At 48.3% G+C, this 26,468-nt stretch overlaps 3 protein-coding genes and 1 long non-coding RNA gene across 5 annotated transcripts; 3 read left to right on the top strand and 1 right to left on the bottom strand.

Moving 5' to 3' along the window:
- Positions 1–1,194: 1,194 nt before the first annotated feature.
- LOC114427481 (uncharacterized) lies at positions 1,195–11,054 on the bottom strand. Its single transcript, XR_003669462.1, has 3 exons — positions 10,712–11,054; positions 10,481–10,618; positions 1,195–1,577 (listed from the first exon to the last, which is right to left on the bottom strand). It is a non-coding gene; the product is annotated as an uncharacterized LOC114427481 (long non-coding RNA).
- On the top strand, positions 5,407–7,065 carry eapp (e2f-associated phosphoprotein). The gene is made up of 6 exons (XM_028395562.1): positions 5,407–5,596; positions 5,758–5,936; positions 6,043–6,156; positions 6,234–6,348; positions 6,425–6,553; positions 6,628–7,065. Exons 1-6 carry the CDS (start codon positions 5,517–5,519, stop codon positions 6,926–6,928), a joined length of 918 nt encoding a protein of 305 aa, XP_028251363.1. The 5' UTR covers positions 5,407–5,516; the 3' UTR covers positions 6,929–7,065.
- On the top strand, positions 7,489–9,760 carry sptssa (serine palmitoyltransferase, small subunit A). The gene is made up of 2 exons (XM_028395572.1): positions 7,489–7,711; positions 8,852–9,760. Exons 1-2 carry the CDS (start codon positions 7,609–7,611, stop codon positions 8,953–8,955), a joined length of 207 nt encoding a protein of 68 aa, XP_028251373.1. The 5' UTR covers positions 7,489–7,608; the 3' UTR covers positions 8,956–9,760.
- A 5,672-nt stretch (positions 11,055–16,726) lies between the features above and the next one.
- Positions 16,727–26,387, top strand: egln3 (egl-9 family hypoxia-inducible factor 3). Of its 2 annotated transcripts, none has more exons than XM_028395565.1 (5): positions 16,727–17,282; positions 24,483–24,602; positions 24,687–24,823; positions 25,041–25,128; positions 25,290–26,387. In XM_028395565.1, the coding sequence occupies exons 1-5, from the start codon at positions 16,926–16,928 to the stop codon at positions 25,341–25,343; spliced, it is 756 nt and encodes a 251-aa protein (XP_028251366.1). In that variant the 5' UTR covers positions 16,727–16,925; the 3' UTR covers positions 25,344–26,387. The 2 variants fall into 2 exon arrangements, with proteins under 2 accessions (XP_028251366.1, XP_028251365.1); XM_028395564.1 differs by having other exon boundaries at positions 16,730–17,282; positions 25,041–25,114; positions 25,278–26,387.
- The last annotated feature ends 81 nt before the right edge of the window (positions 26,388–26,468 follow it).

The raw sequence follows: 26,468 nt of genomic DNA, 5'->3' as shown, positions 1-26,468 counted from the left end.
AATCAATACCACACAGTACAGACGTGAAAGCTGAGACTAGCAAAGCTGCGGTTCCTTCAGTGTCCACTGGAGGGCTGGGTGTGGCGCTGAGACCTCATAGACCGCCACGATAAACGCAGACACAAAGAAGCTCAGGTCTATGACGAGTGCTGCTCTGGTTCACAGTGGTCCAGACCTGCAGCTTGTGTAATGAAGTGCTTCGAGCCTCCTCCTCACCCGTGTTTAGTTTAGGTGGACTGAAGAAGTTCTGATGGTTTGCTGTGACATCATGGCGAAGGCCAGCTGCCTCTCTGACCTGCAGAACACATGGAGCCAGGATCAGAAAGCAGCAACGGTTCAGGAGCCGCATGCAGAGAACAACACACACACACACAGACACACACACAGACACACACACACAGCTCACAGCTGACAGGACCTCAAAGACCTGCAGCTAGTCAGACACCACGGCTCACCTTCAGAGGTCTGAGGAGTCCATCCCTCCATGAGTCATGGTTGTTTGGACAGCAAGAGGGTCAAACCAACATGGCCGCCGTCAGTTTTTACTGACTGAGGAGGTCACATGGTCGGGGGTCATTGATCTTTGTTCCTGACGAAGATAATAATAATGAATAATTACTTATATATCAGCATGATGAGGACAGAGGTATTAATTAAGATCGTTGATCAATCATCAGGTTATGATGCTGGGTGTAAGGTTGGCAGGTTAAACACATGCTGCATCAAACATGTCTGACTTCAGGACATCTGACCCATGTAACCAAAGACACACAGACACAGCTGAAGGCGAGGAGGAGGAGTCACACCTGAACTCAGTCCTCAGCCAGGTCCTCCATCGGGTCCTCCATCGGGGTCCTCCATCGGGTCCTCCATCGGGGTCCTCCATCGGGTCCTCCATCGGGTCCTCCATCGGGTCCTCCATCGGGTCCTCCATCGGTGCAGCTGCTAGGGTTGTTCCTCGGTCTGCTTCAATGGTCGCCACCTGCAGAAGATGTTTTTGTAAAAACTGATGACTTATTTATTGATCAGAGTGGTGGATGATCAACAGGGAATCAGAGATCAAACAAGAGTGATGGTTACTGAGGAAAACCAGGGAGAAAGAGATGGAAATGATCCATCAGCACCACACACACACACACACAGACACACACACAGACACACACACACACACAGGTCTGAGGTATAATCCCCAGAGTCTGAAGAGCATTGAAGGTGTGAGGAAATAACAAGAGACCAAGTCATTTAATTTGACTTCATGGAGAGTGTGTGTGTGTGTGTGTGTGTGTGTGTGTGTGTGTGTGTGTGTGTGTGTGACCGTGCAGGTGTGTTTCATTCTTGTCACTGGGGTCCAGCAGATCACAGCTCGCTGACGTGGGCCGATAATCAAGTCCCCACACTTTTTACATGGAGAGAGGGCGGGAGGGAGAGAGAGAGGGAGAGGGGGAGGGAGAGGGGGAGGTGAGTGCAGCTCATCTGAGGTGGCAGAAGATAATGAAGCTCGGCCGTCTCCTGTGTTTGCAGCACAGGCCAACAGGTGGAGCCCACACTCTGAGAGCAGCGGGGTTTCCCACAGGATCCTGAAAGAGACCAAAAATCAGCTAGCATGTAGCAGCTAGCATGTAGCAGCTAGCATGTAGCAGCTAGCATGTAGCAGCTAGCATGTGTGTAGAGGACTGTTGTGTCTCTGTGAGGACAATATGAGCATAAAGACACTTTGACTGAAACAAACTGATCAAAGCAGAAAAGTCTTCATGAAGCAACAGACACAGAACTGACAGCACTTCCTGACTGGACTCTGATTGGTCAGAACTGACAGCACTTCCTGACTGGACTCTGATTGGACAGAACTGACAGCACTTCCTGACTGGACTCTGATTGGACAGAACTGACAGCACTTCCTGACTGGACTCTGATTGGACAGAACTGACAGCACTTCCTGACTGGACTCTGATTGGACAGAACTGACAGCACTTCCTGACTGGACTCTGATTGGACAGAGCTGACAGCACTTCCTGACTGGACTCTGATTGGACAGAACTGACAGCACTTCCTGACTGGACTCTGATTGGACAGAACTGACAGCACTTCCTGACTGGACTCTGATTGGACAGAACCAAACCTGGTTCAGCACCAGCTCAGAGCCTGGAGCCTGACAGATGGAGCTGTGAGAGTTTGTGATGTCAAGTTTGTGACTCTGAGTGAGTCCACATGTGGTGGGTGCAGTCAGCATGTTGCCATGGCAACAAAGAAAATATCAGAGAAGCTTGTTGCTGATGGGAGGGTTTTGCCGACTGAAAGCAGACGGACAGAAATAAGAGAAAGACGAGCTCTCAAAGAGACACGGTCCTTCCTGTGTGAAGCCTGGAGCACAGGTATCAGCATCATCCACCTCCACCTCTGTGGATCCTCAGCACATGAACAGGACGAGCCTCAGATTATAGATCAGTGAATGTCATGGTGACAGCTCGGTGGATAATACAGAAAACTTCTTTTCTCGGCTAAGAGGCTGGTACGAGCTGCGGTGCAGAGGGCGTAGACCAACCTAACAGTTCTGTGGAATAAATTCTGCGTCAGTGGGCGCTGTCATCCCTCTGCCGCTGTGAGCCGTCTCTCCGGGTGAACGGATCCTCCCTCAGACCTTCTCTGAACCTTTTCTTCGTCAGAGTGCGGCGGGTCTCAGCGGGGCTCCGGAGCACACCGCCGTCTGACAGATAGACTGACAGATCCGTCCGAGTGAGAATGTAGAATAATGCAATCTGTATGGACGGAGTCATCACAGGCGCTGCATAGGACACAGGCAGCACTGTAGATAAGGAGGTTATGTGTGAGGACCAATTTATTTCTCCTGGCAGGGTGGGAAGGCCTCAGAGACGCCTTTCACATGTCGGCCTGACAGCAGAGGTCTCAATAAGGAAATCCTTTCAAACTGTATTTATACCTGCAGACACTCAGCACCAATAAGGTGACATGTGGGATGATGTGCCGGCTGCAGGGATAATGATCAGAGTCCCCCTGCATCCTCACCTCCTGGTGGAGCCGCAGACTGTTTTTCCGTCGTGCTCAGCTGTATAAAACAAGCACGCTGCTTGTCCTCACATCAGCTGTGATGCAGATTGTCAAACAGGAGCTGCAGACTCACAACCACACAACTACGACTGACACTGGAGTCCATACATCTGGAATTACAAAGAAAAACAATTACAAATTTCGTTAGGAGAGACACCACTGGAAAAAATGTAGTAACAAAGAAAGACAGACTCCTCGCTGTGTGACAGCACGACTAAGATGAAGAAACTCTTTATTTGTGCCACTATGGGGAAACTGTTGTTGTTGTTGTTGCAGATACAACAGCAGTAAAAACAGGATAAGATCAAAATAAAACTACAAATAAAGAGAGTGAAAAATAAGATGGCGTGTGAACATATTACCAGACGTTGCACAGATTGGAGGTAGGAGGGGCTTCAGCCAGAGGTCAGACCACAGGAAGCAGCCAAGGTGACAGAGGTCAGAGGTCAGCCACAGGAAGAAACCAGGAAGTCATCCTGCACCGTGCTCTGCAAGGACGCCTGTAGTTGTTGATTAAATGGTTTCTCACACTGTGCAGGCCTCTGCCTGTTCTAAAATACCTTCTCACACACACTCTCTCTGACACAGCCAACCCGTCGCCTCAGAAAACAGCTTCACATAATTATCCAAAAGTCTGTTTCTCTTTGCAGAAAATTGCTGCATATCGCTGAAAATCCATTCAAAGCTCCAAACAAAGAGCCGAAAAAGCAACTGTGGCTGCAGCCTGGATTCCTACACTCACACACACACACTCACACACTGTCCATTGTCTTCTCCTCTATTATCAAAGCCAACAGTGTGTGTTTTTTCTCTCCTGTGTGTGTTTTGTGGTGGCAGTGGAGCCGACACCCAGTGGGAGAGCCCGCCTGCCTGCAGGGGGACAGATGGGTGTAATTATGTTATTTTTACCTCCTCCAGGAGCTGGCTGCCAGCTCGGGGAAATTAGCATCACACCTGTGTGTAATTGGCTAAATTAGCTTGTCGAGCGGCAGAGCTGAGACAGAGGTGGACGGCGAGGTGTGTGTGTGTGTGTGTGTGTGTGTGTGCGTGTGTGTGTGTGTGGGAGGCAGGTAAAATCAGAGAGGAGTTGTTTAGTGTGTGTCGGAGGAAGAGGCTGTCAGGGGAGCAAGATGTCACACCTGCAATGGAAAATGTCAGACACAAACACACTCTCTGACACACAGTCCCAACACAGAGAGACACGCTGAAGGACAAACTGGAGGGAAAAACAACACAAAACAAACACAGGCAGACAAACAAAAACACGGGAAGACGTAAACACACAAACAGCCAGCGGAGGCACGTCTACACACACACACACACACACTCCGCAGCTTACTGTGGATATGTTTAACTCTCCGACAACCTGATCTGTCTGAGCAGGTGAGCAGACTGCTCGTCACTAACAGGCTGCACAGGTGGACTCATACACGACACGTACATGCTTCAAAATGGCGTCTACGCTTTGGATAAGAGACCTTCTCTACAGGAGGCTTCTTCCACTCTGTGCATGAACGCCTGGCAGCCCGTTTCCAGAAGAGTGGTTTAAAGCCCGCTGTGGAGGTTCCACCTGAACTCCTGGTTGATCCAAATATGGTCAAAGAGGTGGAGCATGAGGAACCTCACAGTGAGACCTAACTGATGCTGTGATGTACACCAGCTGAGGTGATGGAGGGACGCGCTGCACTCACTCTAATTACAACTAAAACTAAACACTTCAGTTACACTTCAGCCGGATGATGTCATGGAAACCTCTGCAAACCAACAGCAGTCATCAGAGAACAAGTCTGACAAGAACTGAGTGAAGGTTCGCTGACACTGAGAGGTACATATTTAAATATGTTAGTTCATAATGAGTCGGGTGGAATTAAAGATCACTGTGCAGACTGTGACACTAATGAAGCTTGAGGAAGACTGTGACCACATCCCTGATCTGTTGGCTCCACCCAGCGGAGGATTGTGGTAACTGCAGCTTCACAGCTCGGGTGCTGGAAGTGCTGCAGAGCAGATCAGTTCTCCGTGACCTTTGAACCCTGATCAAAGCAGCAGAGCTGAGGGCGCCCTTCAGTTCTTGGTAAAGAAAACATCCAGACATTTTCAGTGAGTAACTGTCGCTTTAGTATTTATTTGATATTGTTTATCATTCATGTAGAATTTTATGCTATTTTTATTCTTTCTTATTTTATATTTCTAAGCTGTTTCTAATGATGCACGGAGCACCTGGAATGCAAACAATCCCCCCTGGGATTAATAAAGTATTTCTGATTCTGATTGATTTTATTGTATCACATTTCTCGCTGGGTGGCGCTAGTGAGCCGTTTTACCAGCTACCGCAGACTAAAGAAGAAGAATAGAAGAAGGACAAGCGGAACCGGAAGCAGTGTCACGCATGTCGCTGCTAACTCCACAGCGCTTCTCATTGTCGACAGTGACTCCGTGGAAGGTTAGAAATGAGCAGGATGAGGAACTCGGAGGACTTTGACTCGTATGACATCGAGGAGCCGAGCGACGAGGAGCGAGCAGCTAGCAGGTAGCAGACCACCGTTTGTTTTCAGCGCCACCAAGCTAACATGAAGCTAACTAGCTGTATGCTAACATGTAAACAAACCGGAGGCTTGAGACACTCTCACGCGCGTCTCCGGGGGCCGTGGGGTGTTTTAAGCCGGACTGACCTCCTGCCCCGTGTTTCAGCTCGGAGGACGAGCTGGATGTGCTGCTGAACGGGACCCCAGACCAGAAGAAGAAGCTGATCAGAGAGTACCTGACAGGGGAGAGCGAGTCATCCAGCGGCGATGAGTTTGAGAAGGAGATGGACGCAGAGCTCAGCTCCACCATCAAGACCATGGAGGGAACCTGGGGACCAGCGGCAGGTAACGTGGAACTGCTGTCTCCATGGAAACGCGGGGAATATTACTCCGCAGGGCACTGAACCACTGAGGAGTGATTTAAGTCCAGTCTGTGTTTGTTTTCCAACAGAAACTTCAGGAGGAGGAGGAGGAGGTGCGGCGGCTCCTGGACTTTCTAACCCTCGGATGTATGATAAGATTTACTTTGACTCAGACTCTGACTCAGAGGAGGAGGACACAGCAGGTAGGAGAAAGAAAAGACATCCCCACGGAAAGAAGAACAACACTGTGCGATGCTTCATATTGATTGTTTGTCTGCAGGCAGCTCCACCGGCCGCAGGCGCAAACAGCGGATGATGCTGACCAATGACGAGCTGCTGTACGACCCTGCCGAGGACGACAGGGACCAGGCCTGGGTGGACGCCAGGAGGAGAGCGTAAGACATTTAATATGGTGTAAGACCTTCTCTTTCTCCTGTCCCTCCTCCTCCTCACGCAGCCTCGTATCTGCAGGTACAGCAGCAGGAAACGTCCCCTCACAGGATCCCAGTCGCGGACTCGTCAGTCTCAGGGCTTACCCACCAGCGATGCTATTCTCAACTGTCCCGCCTGCATGACGACGCTCTGCCTGGACTGTCAGAGGTGACGTTTTACCTTAGGCTGTGTATTTGCACCGTGCACATTTGAACCCTCACTGACCTGACGTCTGGTTTCAGGCATGAAAAGTACCGCACGCAGTATCGGGCCATGTTCGTGATGAACTGCACTGTGAAGAGGGACGAGGTGCTGCGCTACAAAAGCCAGCCGGAGAGGAGACAGCCGAAGAACAGGAAGAGGAGGAAGGGACAGAAGTCAGAGGCGCCAGCGGACGAGGCTCCTCCTGGCCCGGCGCCGGCAGGGATGGATGCCGACGAGATTTACCACCCGGTGCAGTGCTCAGAGTGCTCCACCGAGGTGGCGGTGTTTGACAAGGAGGAGGTCTACCACTTCTTCAACATTCTTTCCAGCCACTGTTGAGACGGAGCGCCACGCTCGGAGCTGGACGTGTTTGATTTCACCGCTGTGTTTGGCAGTTCTGCTGAGCTAGCTGCTGCGTTTAAAGCTGCTAAAGTCTGGATTTTTATATTAAAGGAGAGCAAACGCTCAGAACTGATGCTCTGTTTATTGCTCCCACCTCTCTACAGCTCTGTATTCTTCTCCGGCAGAGTGGTCACATGTCATGGATGTTATCAGTTAACCCTTCACAGGAAAGTAACTGAATGCTGTTGTTGTTTATCTTCTACCTTCTATCTGACCAGGATGGTCTAACCTCTGGTACAGCTGTAAGGGGGGGCTGATCCATACTTTGTGCTGCAGTAAGAATTCCGGCCGCAGGGTGCTGATAATGGGTTAATGGGAGCTCCACATCATATACAGATAATCGGCCTTTTACTACTGAACATAGAAAACACGTTGTTTACTGTAAACAGCTGCTCTGCCCTCACTTAGCTGTTCAATCCGGAAGTGGGAACTCCCTGGTCCGCGTCACGCTCTGACGCTCTGAACGTGGAGTGTGATTGGTTGAAACGGAGCACCGTATGATTACACGTCACACGCAACCAGAAACCACTCTCAACGCACAGAGAGGGAAGACTAGCATGAAGTTAAGATAAGAGCGAGCAAGGAGAAGTAAGACTAGAGACTCGAACATAAAGAAGATGGCGCTGGGAGACTGTTGGAAGCAGCTGTGCTGGTTTTACTACCAGTACCTCCTGGTGACGGCGCTGTACATGCTGGAGCCCTGGGAGCGGACGGTGTTCAGTATCCTTTTCCGTGTTACCTTAGCTACGGTGCTAACGGCTAGCTGAAGCGTCATGCTACATGTTCGTGTAACTCCAGCTGTGTGTTTACACAGCCGTCGACCCGGTTCCTCCACAGACAGGTCTGTACCGTGTACGGCCGCAGAACCCGGAGTCAAACTGTATTCATCCATAACTTCGTGTTAGCTAGCAGCGCAGAACCAGCAGGGGTTCGACCCGCTTCCTTTTAGCCAACCGGTTTGTTAAAACACGACCGAACACGTTTGTTACAGCATCATAACAGAGTTCAACACTTTAAAACTAATAAACCGGAAGTTCTCTCACATGTTAAACGTATCAAAGAGGGAGACTGTTCAGTGAAGTTTAGCGTCAGAGCTAAGCTAAGCTAAGCTAAGCTAAGCTAAGCTAAGCGTCCAGCCCTCAGATCAGGTGATCGGCACATGTTATAAATGTGACATAAAGTCTGCGCTTTGTGCTTATTACAGGTAAACTGGGCTCTGATTATAGATAAGTGATCAGGAGCAGTTGAACCTGTGACGTCAGGTCTGTTTAATAATGACGTGTTCAGTGTTAGTGTCACATTCTGTACCTGCAGCCTGCATCAAAGGTGAACCAGTCAGCCACCACTGCGTCATCAACCGGAAACAAATCCGCGATGACAGATAAGATGAGCCTGACGTTCCTTTGGCAGGTGGACGGTTCTTTAAAGGAACAGGTCAGGATGTGCCCCGTCATAGGCTCCGAGTATCTGCTAAAGGTCAGCAGAGTGTGTCCGTTCAGGCTGTTTATGGATCATAAACATGGTCTCTGATGTCAGACAGGTCTGTTAGTCCAACTAACTACTAACTCTCTAATTTAAGAGGCCAGACCTGTTGATATCTGGTACTAGAAAGCACCTCACTGCACTTCAGATAACACACTGAATGTGTTAAAGCCTCTGACGGGCCTGGTTCTGATAACGTCTTCTGCTTGCTCCTGATTTGGTGTCTTGTTGCTCAGACTGTTGCCGGGTGTTCTGAAATGTTTTTAGTGTTAGAAAACAAAGCCGTCACCGTCCCTCCTGGTCCGCCGGTCAGTGAGTGTTTGTGATGGAAGACGCTGTGAACGTCTCCCGAGTTCTTCCCTAACCCCTCCTCCTCAGACTCCCTGCTCATCTCTGTGGCCGGCATGGCGGTCTACACCGGCTACGTCTTCATGCCGCAGCACATCATGGCCATACTGCACTACTTCGAGGTCGTCCAGTGACACGATGGCTCCGACTCGTCCACCCTCGCCCGGTCCCATCCTCGTCCCTGGCTTCCTGTCCGTCCATCTGCCTGCCTCTCTGCAGTGGGGGTCGTTTTCAGCCGTCTTCTTTCCAAAGCTACTTACTACTAAAGGTCCAAGCTCTGACCGTGGTGCTGGAGGCCCGTTCGGACCGAGGCACTCCCTCGGACTGTTGGAGGACAGCGTCGGCCTCTGAGGTGCTTGTCTTCGTTTCTTTGATTCAAGCACTCTGAACAGTTTGGACAAAGTGTAAATATAAGGATGCTGACCCTTTGTTGTCTTAGAGATTCATTCTGGGGCAGAAGGAGCCGTTTCTGTCCTTTCACTCCATTTAAAGAGCCACATATGATGATCGGAGCCGACCGAGGCCGGACTCTCAAAGCAGGAACAACTTTAACTACCTTTACTGTCACTGTCAGGTTCACAGCTGTTCCAACACAGTCAGTCACAGCATCATAATGATCAGGTATCAGGTCAGTGGCATCCACACAAAACAACCCTCTGAAACCCAAACCCAGTGACACAGTATAAACAGAGGGTCTTCAGGCTTTGAACTGCAGCACCAGTCTCATTATGTGACTCATGTTTAAGAAACTTGCCACGGTTCGTCGTGACACTGCCACTGCATACTCTTTAAAACGGTGTGTTTTTCTCGGTGTATATACTCTTGTATACATATTTGTAAAGTTTTGTAGTCGCACATGTTGGCATGTAGAATATTTGTGTTATATTTGTGACTATTCTATAGAACTGAAATCATTAAAGGGATATTTGGCTAAGTTAATGCAGTCACTGTGGTTTGTGTCCGCTGCTTTTGATTTAGTTTAAATTAGTTTATTTTTTTCTGTAAATGTTTGACTTTACTGTCAGGAAACATCTACATACTTCAGACTTTATACTCTTAGAACAGTGAAAAGGAGAAGCTTGTTCAGCCCTCCTGCATGTGTCAGTGTCAGACACTAGGTGGCAGTGTTTCCACGTCCTCCATTTTAAAATCAGCAGCACACTCATCGAATGTTTTTATAGTGACGTCTGGAGTATTAAAGTAAATCTTTGGAGGGAAAGAATCACTTTACTGTAGATTGTTAACTTTTCACTGTATCCATGGCAACGATAGAGCCAACCACTGACCGTAAATAACGTTTAAATAAAGTGAAAAATTAACGTAAGTTGTTCCAAAATGCTTTTGCACATTATGTCTTCTAGTAATCAAGAATAAATCTGTCGGTCTTGTTAGAGGGTTCCACAAATAAACATACATGATATGCTACCAATATTAGCATCATGGCTAGCAGGAGCATGACTGTTTCAGCTCTGCTAATCAACGGTGCTTCACAGAGCTCCTGGTTCACTAAACTTCATCACTGCATTCAGCAGTTAAACAATCATTAGCCTGGCAGTGATTATCCAAACCATCATCTGCATATTAGAACAGACATCAATACATGTTTGTTGTCAAATGTACATGTTTATTATTTTATTTATGAGTCAGCCTTCTACGTACCTGAGGGACAAACTGATGTGGGGTCTGCTGCCACGTCGCTGAGCGGTTCCTCCATTTCATTCCATAACATTTGTTCGACCAGCAGATCGTCAGGGTACACACGGACGTCACCTCCACACCCGCCCGTTCCACCTCTGACTGAGCAGCAAAACAAGCAGCAACATGGCCGCCTTCAAAACACATGATTATCTGCTTAAACTGAAGGCAGCTGGACTCAGAGTGAAGACTCACCAAAGCAGCAGTGCTCCATGAACACTGACAGGTGGAACCAGGTTCTGACATTTACATGGAGCTGATGTCAAAGCCTGAAGGCTCCAAAAGTCTTAAACCGGATGAAGATGTCACATGGTCGGGTGTCAGGATCACTGCTCTTTTAGTAATGAATATTCATTAGTTTCCATCTTTGTACAGGAAACGTGTCGCCACTAATTATCACTCCACAAGCTTTATTACTGCAGAAAGAGACAAATCTATCCGTGTTTAGGTTTGTGTGACGAGGTGGCAGCGTGTCACCACCTGGATCAGAAAGCCCAATTATCATTTAATATTTTAATAATTTACCACACTGAACCAAATTAAAAATGAATTCTAAACATGAATGAAAAGCTGGACAGGAGGAAGACCAGGAGTACAGATGAAGATGGACACTGTCAGGTCCCTGAATGTAACCTATGTCCAGACAACATGACACAGAGGACGTGTGTCCAACTTTGTTCTATCCACCCACCACCACACTGTCCAAAACAAATCTGATTCAGCCCAAATCTTTTTTTGTAAATGTAAGAATTTCATATTAACTTGAAGACAGTGCTAAGCAGTGTTTTTCTTTACAAAAGCTTCCTGATGAAGAGGTCCAAACACTCATAATGAGTCAGTTAATGGCGCCTCAGCAGAGACGTTCCTACAAAAACTCCCGTAGTCTCCCACAGGGCTGAGTGGGAACAGGAAATCTCTCTCAACTTTGACCACAAGAGGGCGCACCTGACCCTGCCCCACCACACAGCCACGGTACTTCACCGTCAGCTTGGCCCGGTCGACTGTGAGCTTTGCTTCTGCCAAATGGGTGAACACTTCCTGGATATGTGCTAGATGAGTTTCCCTGTGTCAGAATACACCACCACACCATCCGAGTACACAAGGCCACCCTGAAGCCGAATGTTAACATGAGGGAGCACGAACCACAACACTCAGCTGGCACATCACCATCAGTAAATAACAGAGCCCAGATTATGTGGTCGGAGCTCCACACAATCATTATTATCAAAGGTTCAGAAAGCAGCTTTATGTCAGTACGTTTACCTTCTTAATAATCGATATTTACAATGATCAACTTCAATTAAACTTCAGCCCTAACACTGCAAAGATGCCTACCCAAAATGCATTGCAGTCTGCTGATGCTCCGCAGTGAATTGTTTCTGCAGCTGTTAAATTTATCACGTTTATGAAATGTTAGACACCTGAAGATGTTCAGAGTTCAGGACCCTGTTTTGCAGACGAGACTTTAAATAAATAAATAAATAAATTTGATTCCAAAAATATCAATATCAACATCTCGGCCAGATTAAGAAGCTGTTCTTTTGGTGCAGAGATCCAAAAACTCCTCAGATGGAAAATCAGTAAAATCATCATCGCTTAGAAAGAAAGCCACACACACCAGAACAGCGCCCTCTGGTGTCTAACCACCAGTCTAACCACTGACTGGCTTCACAGACTCAGCCCTTCATGCAGTTACTGAGAGCTGTTTACACACTGCTGTCCAAAGAAGCAGACACTGGCCCCATTCACAGCAACACAACACAAACACACACACTGAAAGGAGTGACAACACGGAGCCTGACCACATGTCAGTGAATATTACGTGCACACCTTGCACTCAGCTGAGCTCTGCAAGTGAACGTGGAACACTGCGTAAAATACCAATACCACCAGACTAACAAATGAACGACAGTAACAAAACAACAAAGAAACTTTACGAGATGTTTTACTCACCAGCAGAAACCAGGACAACACACAAGCATTTTGTGTTGTTTGTGTTGTTGACATTTTGTCATGACCTGGATCAGAAGGCCACAAAGTGCCTCCACCATTTCTTTAAAACACTGAACCTAAATCAACATAAATGGAAGCTTTGAATGAGCAGCGCTGGGAGCACAGCTGCACAGCACACACCGCCCACTGCAACACGAACACACACTACACACTCATGCATGCATCATAATTAGACCTGAATTAGTTATTTTTCGTTTTGTATCCCTGAGGGTTTTGTTTTTGGAACAATTATATCACTATCATAATACACGTGCACACACACACACACGTGTGTATACATACAGGAACAGTAAAGATGGCCGCTCTCACTTTTCTTAACTAACTTTGTCTAAACCATTAAAAGTAGCAGCAGCGCTCTGGGACTCAGGTCTCTCCCCGTGCTCCTGTGACCCTCCTGTCGGATCATTATCAGCTCTTTCTGTGGACATGACTCTGACAATAAAACCTCCACATGTGGGATTTGTGCTCAGGTATTTTAATGTCACAGCCTGGCAGGTGCCCGTGTTATTTTAGCCTCACCCTGTGCGCATAATGAAGCTGCGTGAAGCAGCCCGTCACGTCCGCTGATCCTCCAAGCTCTGCATCGTGTTGATTCTGCGAGCACAGATTGATGCGTGCTGATTATCAGCCTCTCTGCTGTGTCACTGCCAGCCTTCAGAAATAACATCAGTGGGGCTCTAAAGTAAACTGCAGCTTTTATTTCTCAGATTACCACACGTACGCACTCTGCCAAGGAATGGCTCCTTCCTTCTGGGCCTGGCAGCAGATCAGAAGGGAAGCAGAGGTCTGGTTACTGGTTAACTCGGACGATGAAGCTGTTCTCACGTACGCACAACCAGCTGCTGCCTGGAGTTTGGACCGACATCCTCCGAGGGGCAAAAACACACACACACACACACACACGGCAGGACTGCACACACACAGACACACACACGGCAGGACTGCACACACACAGACACACACACACACACACACACACACGGCAGGACTGCACACACACACACACACACGGCAGGACTGCACACACACAGACACACACACACGGCAGGACTGCACACACACAGACACACACACACACACGGCAGGACTGCACACACACACACCCACACACACACGGCAGGACTGCACACACACACACAGACACACACACGGCAGCACTGCACACACACACACACGGCAGGACTGCACACACACACACACACAGACACACACACGGCAGGACTGCACACACACACACACACACACGGCAGGACTGCACACACACACAGACACACACACACACACACACGGCAGGACTGCACACACACACACATGCACACACGCGGCAGGAATGCGCGCGCGCGCGCACACACACACACACACACACACACACACGGCAGGACTGCACACACACGCGGCAGGACTGCACACACACACGCGCACACACACGCGGCAGGACTGCACACACACACACACACACACTGACAGATGCTACAGCTGCGTGTCTTTCATCAGTCAGACCGCTGAGCGTCCCTGAAGAAACACGTATTCACCCTGTCACTGTTGTGTCACTGTTGTGTCACTGTTGTGTCACTGTTGTGTCACTGTTGTGTCACTGTTGTGTCACTGTTGTGTTACTGCTGTGTCACTGTTGTGTTACTGCTGTGTCACTGTTGTGTCACTGTTGTGTTACTGTTGTGTTACTGTTGTGTTACTGTTGTGTCACTGTTGTGTTACTGTTGTGTTACTGCTGTGTCACTGTTGTGTCACTGTTGTGTTACTGTTGTGTTACTGTTGTGTTACTGTTGTGTTACTGTTGTGTCACTGTTGTGTCACTGTTGTGTTACTGTTGTGTTACTGCTGTGTCACTGTTGTGTTACTGCTGTGTCACTGTTGTGTTACTGTTGTGTCACTGCTGTGTCACTGTTGTGTCACTGCTGTCAGACAGCAGCTCAGATATGAGGACCGTTCATGTTGTCTCTGCAGAAACAAACACATCTTTGCCTTGTTTGTCCTTTGTTTGAAGGATTTTCACATGAACACCATCAGGCTCCACCTGCAGAAACAGCAGCAAACTGTTCACTGTGCTCGAATCAGAGATGAAAAATGTGTTTTCTTGATGTTTACAGCTGTTCTATTCAAACCATTTTCCCTGCTTAATAATTATACAGAAATCACTGCACAAAAGTCTCATTTTGAAGACTTGTGTGGACGCTGCCCTTTGACCTTTGCTATTCCTGCGCTGTGTGTTCACAGCAGGTCCTGACTGATGGCGCAGGGCGCGGCGTTAACGGGTGCCTGATTAGCGGCGGGCCCTGTGGCACAGCTGGCATGGCTTCTTTCACACCACCAGTGTTTCATGTGGCAGCAGGAAGCCGGCTGCTGTGTGCAGGCTCACGTATGCACGCATTCCTCAGAAACGAAGCTCCAGGGAGCCGGTGGCGGCGGCGGCGGGGCACGATGTGACACGTCTGCATCAACATAATGACTGATTGCTTATTAATGTTTGGTAACCAGATAAGGGCTTATCATTCCCAGGTGTCCCTGAAAGCAACTGGCAGGGTCACCGAGTGTCTGCTGCTGAGAGCAACAACAAGAGATACTGTAAAAACACACATGACTGTAATGACACGCGGCCTCCACCAGGACGCTCTGTGGGAGTCAGCAGGCCCACAGCCAGAGTTCGGTGCCAGAGTTAGTGCTGCACACACCAGAACAGTAGCCTGGTGTGTGCAGGTGGAGCGGACAGTGTCTGAGCGTTTTATGGAGGATTTGGGTTGGAGCCTTTCTCCTTCCACGTCTGTGTACAGTGTGTTCTGCACCTGAAGAAGCTCTTGCATTTCTCCACATTCATCACGCCCACTATATTCCGACCAATCACACACCACCGTGAAAAAGTTCTGCCCAGACCACGTGTTGACAAAAAGCTGCGAGACCTGCCGAACGAGCGCTCTGAGAGCAAGAAGAAAGTTCTTCGTCTCGTGGAGTATGGAACAGCCTTCACAGAGAGAGCTCTGAGCTTCCTGACACATAGGGGGCGCTCTCTAGACAGTCAGAATGAAGAGGGCCCCGTGGAGGCCAAACAATGTAGAGCTCATTTTCAGGTTCTTTAAACAACATGCAGCATGTTTTTAACTCAATAATCAATAAGATCCAACATCATGCACCACGAGGCATCCTCCGTTCTGATTGGACACATGCAAGGAGCACATGATCGCCTGTCAGTCCTAACCTGAACTGACCAATCAGCAGCCGTTAGCAGCATGCTAGTGTTTTATGGGTTAAATCAGCTGCAGCTGTCTGAAAGACCAGAGGACACCAGCCTGTTCACATTCAGCTGATACATGATCAATACTGGACCTGACGGAGCTGTGATGACATCACCGATCACTGCTGCTCACGTCTACAGTGCTAACACATTAACATTATGTAAGGGGCTCTGCAGCCGCTCTGGTCCACGTGGTCAGGCTCACGTTCATTGTTTACTTCCGCGTGTGTGGGAGGGAGCACGAGGCTACATGCCGCTCATGGACTCCTCAATGGCGGCGGGCACGCCCAGTGCGCGGGCACGTAGCAGAGAGCAGCGCGGGTCACCGCTGCTTGTTTTACTTCAGCGTCACTTTGACGGACAGCTGTGTGAGTCACTGATGATGGGATCGATACGCCTTGAAGCTGACCCACACGGTTTCAATGAGGAGCGGGATCTGGAGCGGGATCTGGAGCGGGGCCTCGCGGTCCAGGATGTAGGTTACAGCAGCCCCCCCCCCCCTGCCTGCGAACATCACATCCAGCACGTCCCTCACTGTTCTCACACACACGCGCGCGTAAAGCCGCCGCAGCAGCACCGGAAGCAGCGGCAGCTTTACAAAATAAAAGCCTCTTGAACGCGCCAGCGTCAAATACATAAAGTGTTCTGTTTAAATTAGAACGGAACAATGTTCTGAAGTCTGGCTCGGTTTGGCTGCATTAAATTATTAATGATCTGCACATCTCATCTTTAAATTTATTTTCTGTTCGTGCACTTTGAAATAAATAATAAAACGTAAACAGTTCGTGAGTAGATTTTAGACATCAGGCTGTAATCTAATCTAACATACACCAGTATAATCTGCGATGTGTTTATAGTTGCAGGAAGGAAAGTCGCAGTCTTATTGTGACATCCGTGGCCGGAAGTGTGTGTGTCCGCCGGCTGGCTGGACGCGCCCGCTGGATAAAAGCCGAGTGAACCTGAGCGCAGACACGCAGCATCCCGTGAATCTGTCCTCCTCCTCTCCGCGGGCTGAGTCAGCTGTCAGTCAAACTGTGACAGAGTCCTGGACAGCTGATCGCTGATCGATACTGCTCTCTGACCGTCAGATCGCTCTCCGTGCTCCCCGGTAACTCTCAGTCTGCCACGGTGTCTGTCACAGCCGGTACCATGCCTTTCATCGAGCACGTTTCGGACACGGACTTGGAGCGCTTGGCTCTGGAGCGGGTCGTCCCGTCCCTGCTGGCGCACGGCTTCAGCTGCGTGGACGGACTCCTCGGAGACCTGGCCGGCGGCGCGGTGCTGGACCAGGTGAAGGAGATGCACCGCTCCGGGGTGCTGCAGGACGGCCGGCTGGCAGGCTCCGTCCCGGGCATCCACCGGAGGAGCATCCGCGGGGACAAGATCGCGTGGGTGAGCGGCACGGAGCGCGGCTGCGAGGCGATCAGCTTCCTGCTCAACCTGATCGATAAGCTCATCTCCATGTGCGCCAACCGGCTGGGGAACACGATCCGGGAGAGGTCCAAGGTAAGGGGTCCAAATCACCCGAGAATCCTGACAGAGCTGCAGTGTTTCAAAGGATGAAAAGTTCTTTAGATATCAGGCAATAAGATGCAAACACGGACAGATCGATCATTATTGATCCGCGAGTCATTAAGAGCCAGGTCTAAGCACGAAGTTCTGTTGGTGAGTCAAATGAGTGTTCAGTAGCTGAGAGGCGTTGACGTCAATTATTACTGTTGTTTAAATCAAATCAAACTTTATTTATACAACACGACGCGCTTTACAGATTCAAATAGGTTAGAACCCCCTGACACACACAGACACACACAGCACACACAGACACACACAGACACACACAGCACACACACAGACACACACACACTTCTACCTGTACACATTAAAAAGAATTAAAGGCCGTCATTACTTCCTGCAAGTTTTGTTATGTGAGCAGACACTGAGGAAATCCAACCTAAAAATGAAATGCATGAAATAAAAAAAACAATACGACTTAAAATGAGCTAAAAGTGCTAATAGACCTGCATAATACTAACACGTCATATAAAAACAATAAAAAGATGTGTAGATGAAATAAACTAATGGTAAGTGCATTAGATAATTAATAATAATAATAATAGCATTCACAAAAGTGAGTTAAACCACATCATAAAATAATAAATAAGCTAGAACCAAACAGCTATGCATGTAACGTAGTTAAGTAAAAAGCCAGCACTAGCTGCTGCCCTCAGATCCACAGACAGGCCGCCCCACAGACACAGACAGGCCGCCCCACAGACACAGACAGGCCGCCCCACAGACACAGACAGGCCGCCCCACAGACACAGACAGGCCGCCCCACAGACAGGCCGCCCCACAGACACAGACAGGCCGCCCCACAGACAGGCCGCTCCACAGACACAGACAGGCCGCTCCACAGACACAGACAGGCCGCCCCACAGACACAGACAGGCCGCTCCACAGACACAGACAGGCCGCTCCACAGACACAGACAGGCCGCTCCACAGACACAGACAGGCCGCCCCACAGACAGGCCGCCCCACAGACACAGACAGGCCGCCCCACAGACAGGCCGCCCCACAGACACAGACAGGCCGCCCCACAGACACAGACAGGCCGCCACACAGACACAGACAGGCCGCTCCACAGACAGGCCGCCACACAGACACAGACAGGCCGCCCCACAGACACAGACAGGCCGCCCCACAGACACAGACAGGCCGCCCCACAGACACAGACAGGCCGCCCCACAGACACAGACAGGCCGCTCCACAGACACAGACAGGCCGCTCCACAGACAGGCCGCCCCACAGACACAGACAGGCCGCCCCACAGACAGGCCGCCCCACAGACACAGACAGGCCGCCCCACAGACACAGGCAGGCCGCTCCACAGACACAGACAGGCCGCCCCACAGACAGGCCGCCCCACAGACACAGACAGGCCGCCCCACAGACACAGACAGGCCGCCCCACAGACACAGGCAGGCCGCTCCACAGACACAGGCAGGCCGCCACACAGACACAGACAGGCCGCCCCACAGACACAGACAGGCCGCTCCACAGGCCCACAGAAACCAAACGACGACTCATGTCATGTGACACTTCCAACATCCAGGAACAGAACTCAGCCTGTCGGCTGGTTCTGGTCTGAGTTTGTGGTGTGTTTGTGGTCTGACAGGTTGCTGCAGACACATGAACATTGCTGGTCCTCTGATGATGATGATGATGATGTGTGAGGCCGTCTTGGTTTGACCGTCTGTTTTTTTGTCTCTGCTGACATTGGAACCACAGGAAGCAGGGTCCAGTCCGCTGCTGGTTCTCTGTTGTTGTGTAGCCCTGAACAGACAGGCTGCTGCTCTTTTGTGTGTTGTCGGGTTGTTGGAGCCATCGGGGCGCTCTGTGGAACAGCTCGCTCATTAGAGCCTCGCTGTCCATAATAAAAGCAGAGCCCGGCCTCCAGCGGCTCCGAGGGTGTTGTTCTCCTCTGTGTAACTGGTGGGCCGCGTGGCAGCGGTCCAGCGACCCGCTCTGGGCCCCGAGCCAGCACTTTAGAAACCAAAACACGCCACAGGAAGGGCAGGAAATTTACTGGTCTAGTTCAGGTCCCTGTGGGTGCTGCGGCGGTGATTAATCTCTGAGGCAGACGTGTTGATGGCGAAGCGCTCAGACCGGCAGGAAGTGATGCAGGACTTTCAGAATAGAAGTCTGTCGTTTGTGTATTAATGTACAGTAACTCAGAGGTGTGTGGAGCCTGCTGTACAAACCCAGACTTATTTTATTTATTTTAATTCATCCTAAATCCAGTCATCACGGTGGTGAGGACAGAACACCGGCCTCCATCAGCTCGTGAGGTTTAGCATAAAATGCTAACCACAAAGTTTTAGGTTTTATCTTGTAGTCCGTCTGAGGCGTCCGTGTTCCGATTCACGTTTGAAAGAATGAACAATTAACTAGAAACATCCTTCATTAAAAACGAGCCTTTTACTACAAGCAAATCAATAAGCAAATATTTACTAAAAAACAAAGCTCTCAGGGTACTGAGTAAAAACTGTAAACACTGCAGCTCCGTTTGATTTTCTCCACTTTCTGTAGCTTTGATTCGACTTTTTCTTCCACATTCAAAATTAATTCTGAACAAACAGAAAAATTGTTTTAAGTTTTTTTCATGTGAAGAATGAAATTCATCACACGTTCCTCATAGTTTTTTTAAAAGAAGTGTGAAACAGAAACAGTGAAAAGGGATCAGAGCAGCAGGAAACATCAACCCTCTGCTGGTGTGGGTTCCAGCATGTTTCTGTCATGTTGACAGACCTCAGGTTCAGAACCAGTTTACAGCAGAAAGTCACAGAAGATACATTATTTTTTCCCATTTCCTGCAGCTCAGCCTCATCAGCTCAGCGTCAGAGTAAAAAACAAATTCAAAACTTCCTGATGAAAAATGTCACTAGAAAAAAAACCTGCATTTTTGGCGTGAAAGAAGCAGAATGTGTCTGATATGACTTCAAAGAATAAATGAACCAGAAATACCAGCTGCAGAAAGTCTGTAACGTGCTCTCCAGCCGTCTTCTAAACATCAACACACAGTCAATGACGTGCTGACGTGCTGGTGGACGGTGGCATTATTACTTATTGTCAGCTTGTAGCTTCAACTCATTCAAACTAAATAAACTCTAAATATTCACATTCACCTTTTGACTAAAAGCAGAATCAACGTAAAATCACGAATAGACGTCGGAAAACAATCGGCTCGGAACAAAACTGCTTCTTTACATTGTTCCTTTTTATCCAGTTATTTATATAATAATCTGGAGTTTTTTCAGGACATCGGTCCTCAGAACGACACACACACACTCCTGTTAATGTATATGAGTGTGCACAAAGGCATGCAGATGTTGCAGTGGACATTCTCACGTACACACACACACTTATTCAATTATTCACTCCCCAACTCCTCCGTAGCAACAACACACACACAGCAGTGTACAGTAGGCTCTTATCACACGTCTCTGTGTTATCAGATGGGACTTCTTACAAAAACAGGTCAGCCCAGTTACAGTAGAAACACACACAGGTACAGTATGAGCCGGCGTATAAACAGTGCGTGAGCAGCATGTTTTCCCAGTTTTTGTCCGGCTGTCGATAACCTGTGTCTGCAGGCAGGAGGTTTTTTGTGGCATATTTTCCTACTTTTTGTTTTGAACACAGCAGAAAAAGAAACGCTGTAAAGCTGCAAACATGGCGGCGGTCATGGTGGTTTTGTCCGTGGTTTAATGCTGCGTTTCTGATGATGGAGGCACCTACAGGACCAGGGGTCCATGCAGCGACTCACAACACGACAGATGAAACCACGCATGTCATCTACAACAGCTGCGTCTAAAGTGACCCTTCCTCCTCCTCATGTATTTGAACACATCAGAACAGACTGTGAGTGAAGATGGAGGAACACTCTGACTCCACCTGACACCTGTCACTCAGCCTTAACGAGTCGGTTACAGTCGGCCTGTTTGATCAGTGATCAGGTTTTAGACACGGCACCAGGTGTTGGTCTGTGTTGCTGTTTGTGCGTCTCTGTTGTATCAGAGCTGTGTGTGTCCGTCCCCTGGCTGCGGCTCTGTCCCCTGGTCTCATGTTTGGACCAGCAGCCCGTGTTAGAAGCAGCACAGCTGGTTAAAGCCTGCCCGGCGGAGCAGATCAGGGCGGGCTGCAGCCTCACGCTCCTCACGTAGCTCTGTCATTAAACCGTCAGCAGGCTGGAACCCTGCCAAGCCCCTGCACCCGCCTCCCCCCGCCTCCCCCGCCCTCCCCCGCCTCCCTCTGCTACAGAGATAAGATAAAGTTGAAAACATCAGCTCTCAGAGGCGTTTTGTTTTGAATGAGTATCATTTCCTCCCCCCCTCCCCCTCTGCATTTTTTCACTCCACAGGAGCTCAGTTGTGGCGATGATGATGATGATGATGATGATGAAGTCAGAGCGTGTGTGTGTACGTGCCTCGGCAGCGGCGTGTAAACAAACTTGCGTGATTTCCCAGCTTCCCCTCGGAGCAGGCTGCCTGTGGAGTCGGTGCAGGTTATCAGCGGCGGGTCTTTGTCGTCACCGAGGCCCGGCGCCGTGTGCAGCTCCTCGCACGCACGCCGAGGGGGGCTCGACTTCCCCCCCCACCACACCCCTCCACATTAAGAGCAGCAGAGGGAGGGGTGTTGCATGCGACGTGTGTGTAAACACAGACGTCAGGTGGGGCTGGCTGACGTCAGAGGGTGTTGTTGTGTTCAGGGACCGGCTGCTGGATGGCAGGTTAACCCCCCCCCCCCCCCCGTACATGGCGTGTGAAGGATGCTTTATGGAGCGAGCGTCTCAGAATGGTGACGGATGCTACTGAAGACGTAAACGCGTCTGTCTGTGGTTTTCTCTTTAACGAGCATGAACCAATGAAAGTCAGAGCGTTAATGAGGGCGCTGGGGGGGTCTGACCGAACGCTGGCGGCGATGACACGTTCAGGACGATGTACCCAGTTATCGTGTTTTCATGCCCAAACTACAAATAAACGTTTCCAGCGGCCTGTTGTCTCAATATAAATTATTTATTATTATATTATTTTTATTGTGGGACTAATAAAGGTTTCAATTAACAACCAATACTAACAAATTTAATAATGATGTATTTTTATGTTTTTTAATTTCTAAGTTTGAAACTTACAAATGATTCACTGTATACATATTTCAAATATTCTATAAAATAGTTTGTGTAGATAAAGAATTCACCATGTGGAGGCCAAGTGACAATAATAGTATATTATAATTAATAATAATAATAATAAATAGAAGTAGATTTAAAATCATTAACCATACATTTGTATTGAAAACAGAAATGTGTGTTTTCCATCGATTAGTTTGTTTATATTAGAAACATTTGCCAATAATTACAAATAGTTTATGTAAATAAAAATATGTACATTAAATTTATAAATTGTATATTTTAATTTTAACTGGTAACTTTTAAACTAAACATCTCTTGTTTTGTTGTACAGTGAACGTCTCGTGTGGCTCATTATGTTAACAGATGATAGTTGAAATAAAAACTACACTGAGTGTAAACAGGGAAGTAACCAGCAGGCCGAGCGACCCTGTGTGTGTGTGTGTGTGTGTGTGTGTGTGTGTGTGCGTGTGTGTGTGTGTGTGTGTGTGTGTGTATCAGCTGCTTTTTGTTTTTCCTGGAAGGAAATCCTCAGTTTAAGCCGTTGTTGACTTTGACACACAGTCTCGTGTCTGATGATTGTCTGCTGCTTATCGGACGCTTCCTGTCAGGTCAAAAGGTCGCAGCGCTGCAGGGAGGGGATGTGGGGGGGGGGGCAGTGTCATGTTTAAAAGGATTAAACTGTGTGCAGGATGAGTTTTTACCAAGCTACCCAAGGGGCTCAGACTTGAAGCCCATGCGGAAGTGTCAAAACTTGTAGTTCACGCTGCAGCCACTGGGGGCTGGCTCCAGCAGCGAGTCCATAGACTCCCATGTTAAAACTTCACAGCAGAAATGATCATGTTTACAGCCTGGTCTCAGATGATCGGTTCCCTTCTAGTGTCAATTGTACAGGGGGTGAATTTTTTTGTACAACTCACTCGTTTTAATCGTATTCTTAAAATTACGTATAATTATGGGCGTTGCCGCTTGAACAGTTGACGTATCACAGTGTGAGTTTCCTGCTTACCTAGGGATGCAAATTATCTATTAAATCATTAAGCAATAGTTGAATGACCTTATCGATCGACTAACGATTAATTGATAAGCAGCAATTTTCCTGGGCCTAAATTTCCCTCAGTTTCACTAAGATTAAAAGCTAAATATTGTTTACTGAATAAAATATGTCATATTCCTTAATGACGTATTGTACCATGGGGATACAGTGCAGACAATGACATACAAACACAACAAAATAGATAGAAATGAAATACAACATGTAGGTTTTAACATGACAATAAGTGCACTGGCTCGGCTGTTGCATGTTAAACATAAGGAAGATAAAATCTAAACAAAATATTATCTTTTATTAACCTAGTGGGCTGTCTACAAGTAAAAACATTAGCAGCAATCTGCTTTAATCTGAGACAGTGACAGTAAATTACAGGGCCTCCTTTAGAACCTCTCCTGAAACATAAACACTGTCTGATGTGTTGTCTCCTCACACAGACACATTTACAGTGAGGGCAGCTACTGAGAACACGTGTTCTGTTCAACTAGCATCCTGATTAAAAAGAAAAAGTACTTCATGTGAGCTGCGTATTCACAGCGAGCACACATGTAAATGCAGATTATCACATGGCAGCCTCCTAGCTTGATCTATTCTGGGACTATATTCTGACGGAGCACTGCTACATGCGCACAGAGATCACGCAGCACCTGAAAACCGGCACGGCTAGGCTGCTGATAACTTTCCAACAGAAAGCGCGGTGCTCTGTCCGCTGGTGAGCGTGTGCAGTACAGAGAGCAGCGGAGCAATGCACGAGACAGAAATGAAACATCTTCAACAAAATCCACAACTAAACATCAGACAACCAATTTAATTTAATCGATCAAGTTCTTAACGACAATTATTCGATAGTGGATTAACTGTTTACATGCCTAGTTTTAACTTCAAACACCTCAGTGTGTCTGTGTGTTCAGCTGGAGGTGTAACCCTGTGTTCTAATCAAACACACCCTCTCTGTGCATCTTTAGGCCATGGTGGCATGTTACCCAGGGAACGGGGCGGGATACGTGAAACATGTCGACAACCCCAACTGTGACGGACGGCGCATCACCTGCATCTACTACCTCAACAAGAACTGGAACGCCAAGGTGCGTTCAGGGACCGGGGTTGAGTTTTATTGATAATGACTCTGTGATTTCAGACAAAACAATAAACAATCTGGTTCTTTTCAGGAGAACGGCGGCGTCCTCAGAATCTTTCCAGAAGGAACGTCGTGCGTGGCCGACATCCAGCCGCTGTTTGACAGGCTGCTCTTCTTCTGGTCTGACCGCAGGAACCCACATGAGGTGCAGCCCTGCTATGCCACCAGGTAAACAGCTAACCAATCAATCAATAAATCAACCAATCAGGCTGTTCAGTTTCCCTAAAAGTCAAGACAGTTCTCCGTGATCGAGTTAAAACTTCTTCAAAATTAGATTCTGTAAAACACAAAAACGTTCTGCACTCAGCAACCAGCAGGAAGCAGCAGTCACATGACCAACATTCAGCGAGCGATTGGCTGACCTGCAGGCCTTTTTTTTTTCCAGATACGCCATCACAGTTTGGTATTTTGACTCCGAGGAGCGAGCTGAGGCCAAGAGACGCTTCAGAGATCTGACAGGTACACACACACACTTCAGTCTCACACTTGAATAAATCAAACTGATGCATTTGGTTGGTTTCTAGATTTAAAGCATTTTAAAATGATGCTCGGTGAACTGATGAGAATTAAACCTTGTGTTCCTCCCATGTGATTCATGTGTACTGTACCTTCTGTGTTCCAGCATCCACAGAGAAGCAGGGGAACAGCTCCAGCTGATCCGGAGGAGACGCTGCCACCTGGTGTTTAACTTTTCAAACTGCAGGAAACCTTTCTCTCCTGGACTGCAGAGGGTCCGACCCGCCTGCACTGCTGCTGCTGCTGCTGCTGCTGCATCCTGAAAAACGATGAGTTCAGGGACCTCCAGCTGCTCTGGACTTTCCTGCTTTTTCAAATGTTTGTGCAATACGGTGCTGGGCCGCAGAAGTGACGCTGGACTGCACTTTGATGGAAGCTTAGCCTGCAGATACAGAGGAGAGAGCCTGTGAGGTTTACAGCAGTGTGACGTGTCCAACATGGAGGAACAACTGTTTACAAGCTGATGATGTCACAACATCCTCCGACCAGAGGGCTGATTTAACAGTTTAACCCTAAATTCACTGGTAGAAACGCTGAACTTTTGTACATCCAGAATAAACATATCAGGTGATTGAAACGGAGACAGGAAGTAACTGTTCCTGAGACGACGTGCAATTTATGGGACTGTATTAACCCTCTGAACTCCAAGACCTGCCGGCAAGGTTTTAAAATCAACAACTACTAGATCTGAAAATGAAGATACACTAAAAACCATTTACTCTGTTAACAGCCTACAAAGTTTATAGTGTTTGCACTAACAAGGTTCTGTACATGTCTGCGTTCCCTCTGCTTGTGGTCATGTGACAGGAAGTGATCCCGGTTCAGATGGTTAAGCGTTAGAGCATCACATGAACTGTATATTGCACTATTGCTCTTACATCCTCCAGATGAGTTCAGGTGAGGCGTCACTTCTTTAAACATGGCCGTCAGGGCGCTCCGTGCGCTCCGTCTCCTCTTCGACCTTGCTGGTTTCCACTGACGCTGCAGGTTTGAGGCTGTCAGAGACACATATGAGAGGATGAATTATTGATGTGCAGACAGCTCCTCAGAGCTGGTACTGAGCTCCTGTAAAGCTGAAGTGTTGCTGTTGGATTTGGATCGGTGTCATTAGGAGTGACTGTGTGCGCTGGAAGTCTGCATCCCTGTACAGCTCTGAATGTTCTGTGAACGGTGATATTTACAGATGTGTTGAATACAAATAATACTTTCAAAACAACGCAGCTTCCTGACTGGTCTTTATACATAAACACTGTGTGCACAGACTGCACTGTTCTTTGTTAGACAATATATAGACACA

The sequence above is a fragment of the Parambassis ranga genome, chromosome 22 (genome assembly GCF_900634625.1).
Source record: "Parambassis ranga chromosome 22, fParRan2.1, whole genome shotgun sequence".
NCBI lineage: Eukaryota > Metazoa > Chordata > Actinopteri > Ambassidae > Parambassis > Parambassis ranga.
Note: the sequence above shows the minus strand (reverse complement) of the source record. Positions and strands in the feature narration are given on the sequence as shown.

Coding starts and splice junctions, on each gene's coding strand:
- eapp (XM_028395562.1), top strand. CDS start 5,517: ATGAGCAGGATGAGGAACTCGGAGGACTTTGACTCGTATGACATCGAG. Junction 5,597..5,757: donor GAGGAGCGAGCAGCTAGCAG/GTAGCAGACCAC, acceptor CCCGTGTTTCAG/CTCGGAGGACGAGCTGGATG. Junction 6,157..6,233: donor AGAGGAGGAGGACACAGCAG/GTAGGAGAAAGA, acceptor GTTTGTCTGCAG/GCAGCTCCACCGGCCGCAGG.
- sptssa (XM_028395572.1), top strand. CDS start 7,609: ATGGCGCTGGGAGACTGTTGGAAGCAGCTGTGCTGGTTTTACTACCAG. Junction 7,712..8,851: donor CTGGGAGCGGACGGTGTTCA/GTATCCTTTTCC, acceptor CCTCCTCCTCAG/ACTCCCTGCTCATCTCTGTG.
- egln3 (XM_028395565.1), top strand. CDS start 16,926: ATGCCTTTCATCGAGCACGTTTCGGACACGGACTTGGAGCGCTTGGCT. Junction 24,603..24,686: donor ACAAGAACTGGAACGCCAAG/GTGCGTTCAGGG, acceptor GGTTCTTTTCAG/GAGAACGGCGGCGTCCTCAG. Junction 25,129..25,289: donor TGACAGGTACACACACACAC/TTCAGTCTCACA, acceptor CATCCACAGAGA/AGCAGGGGAACAGCTCCAGC.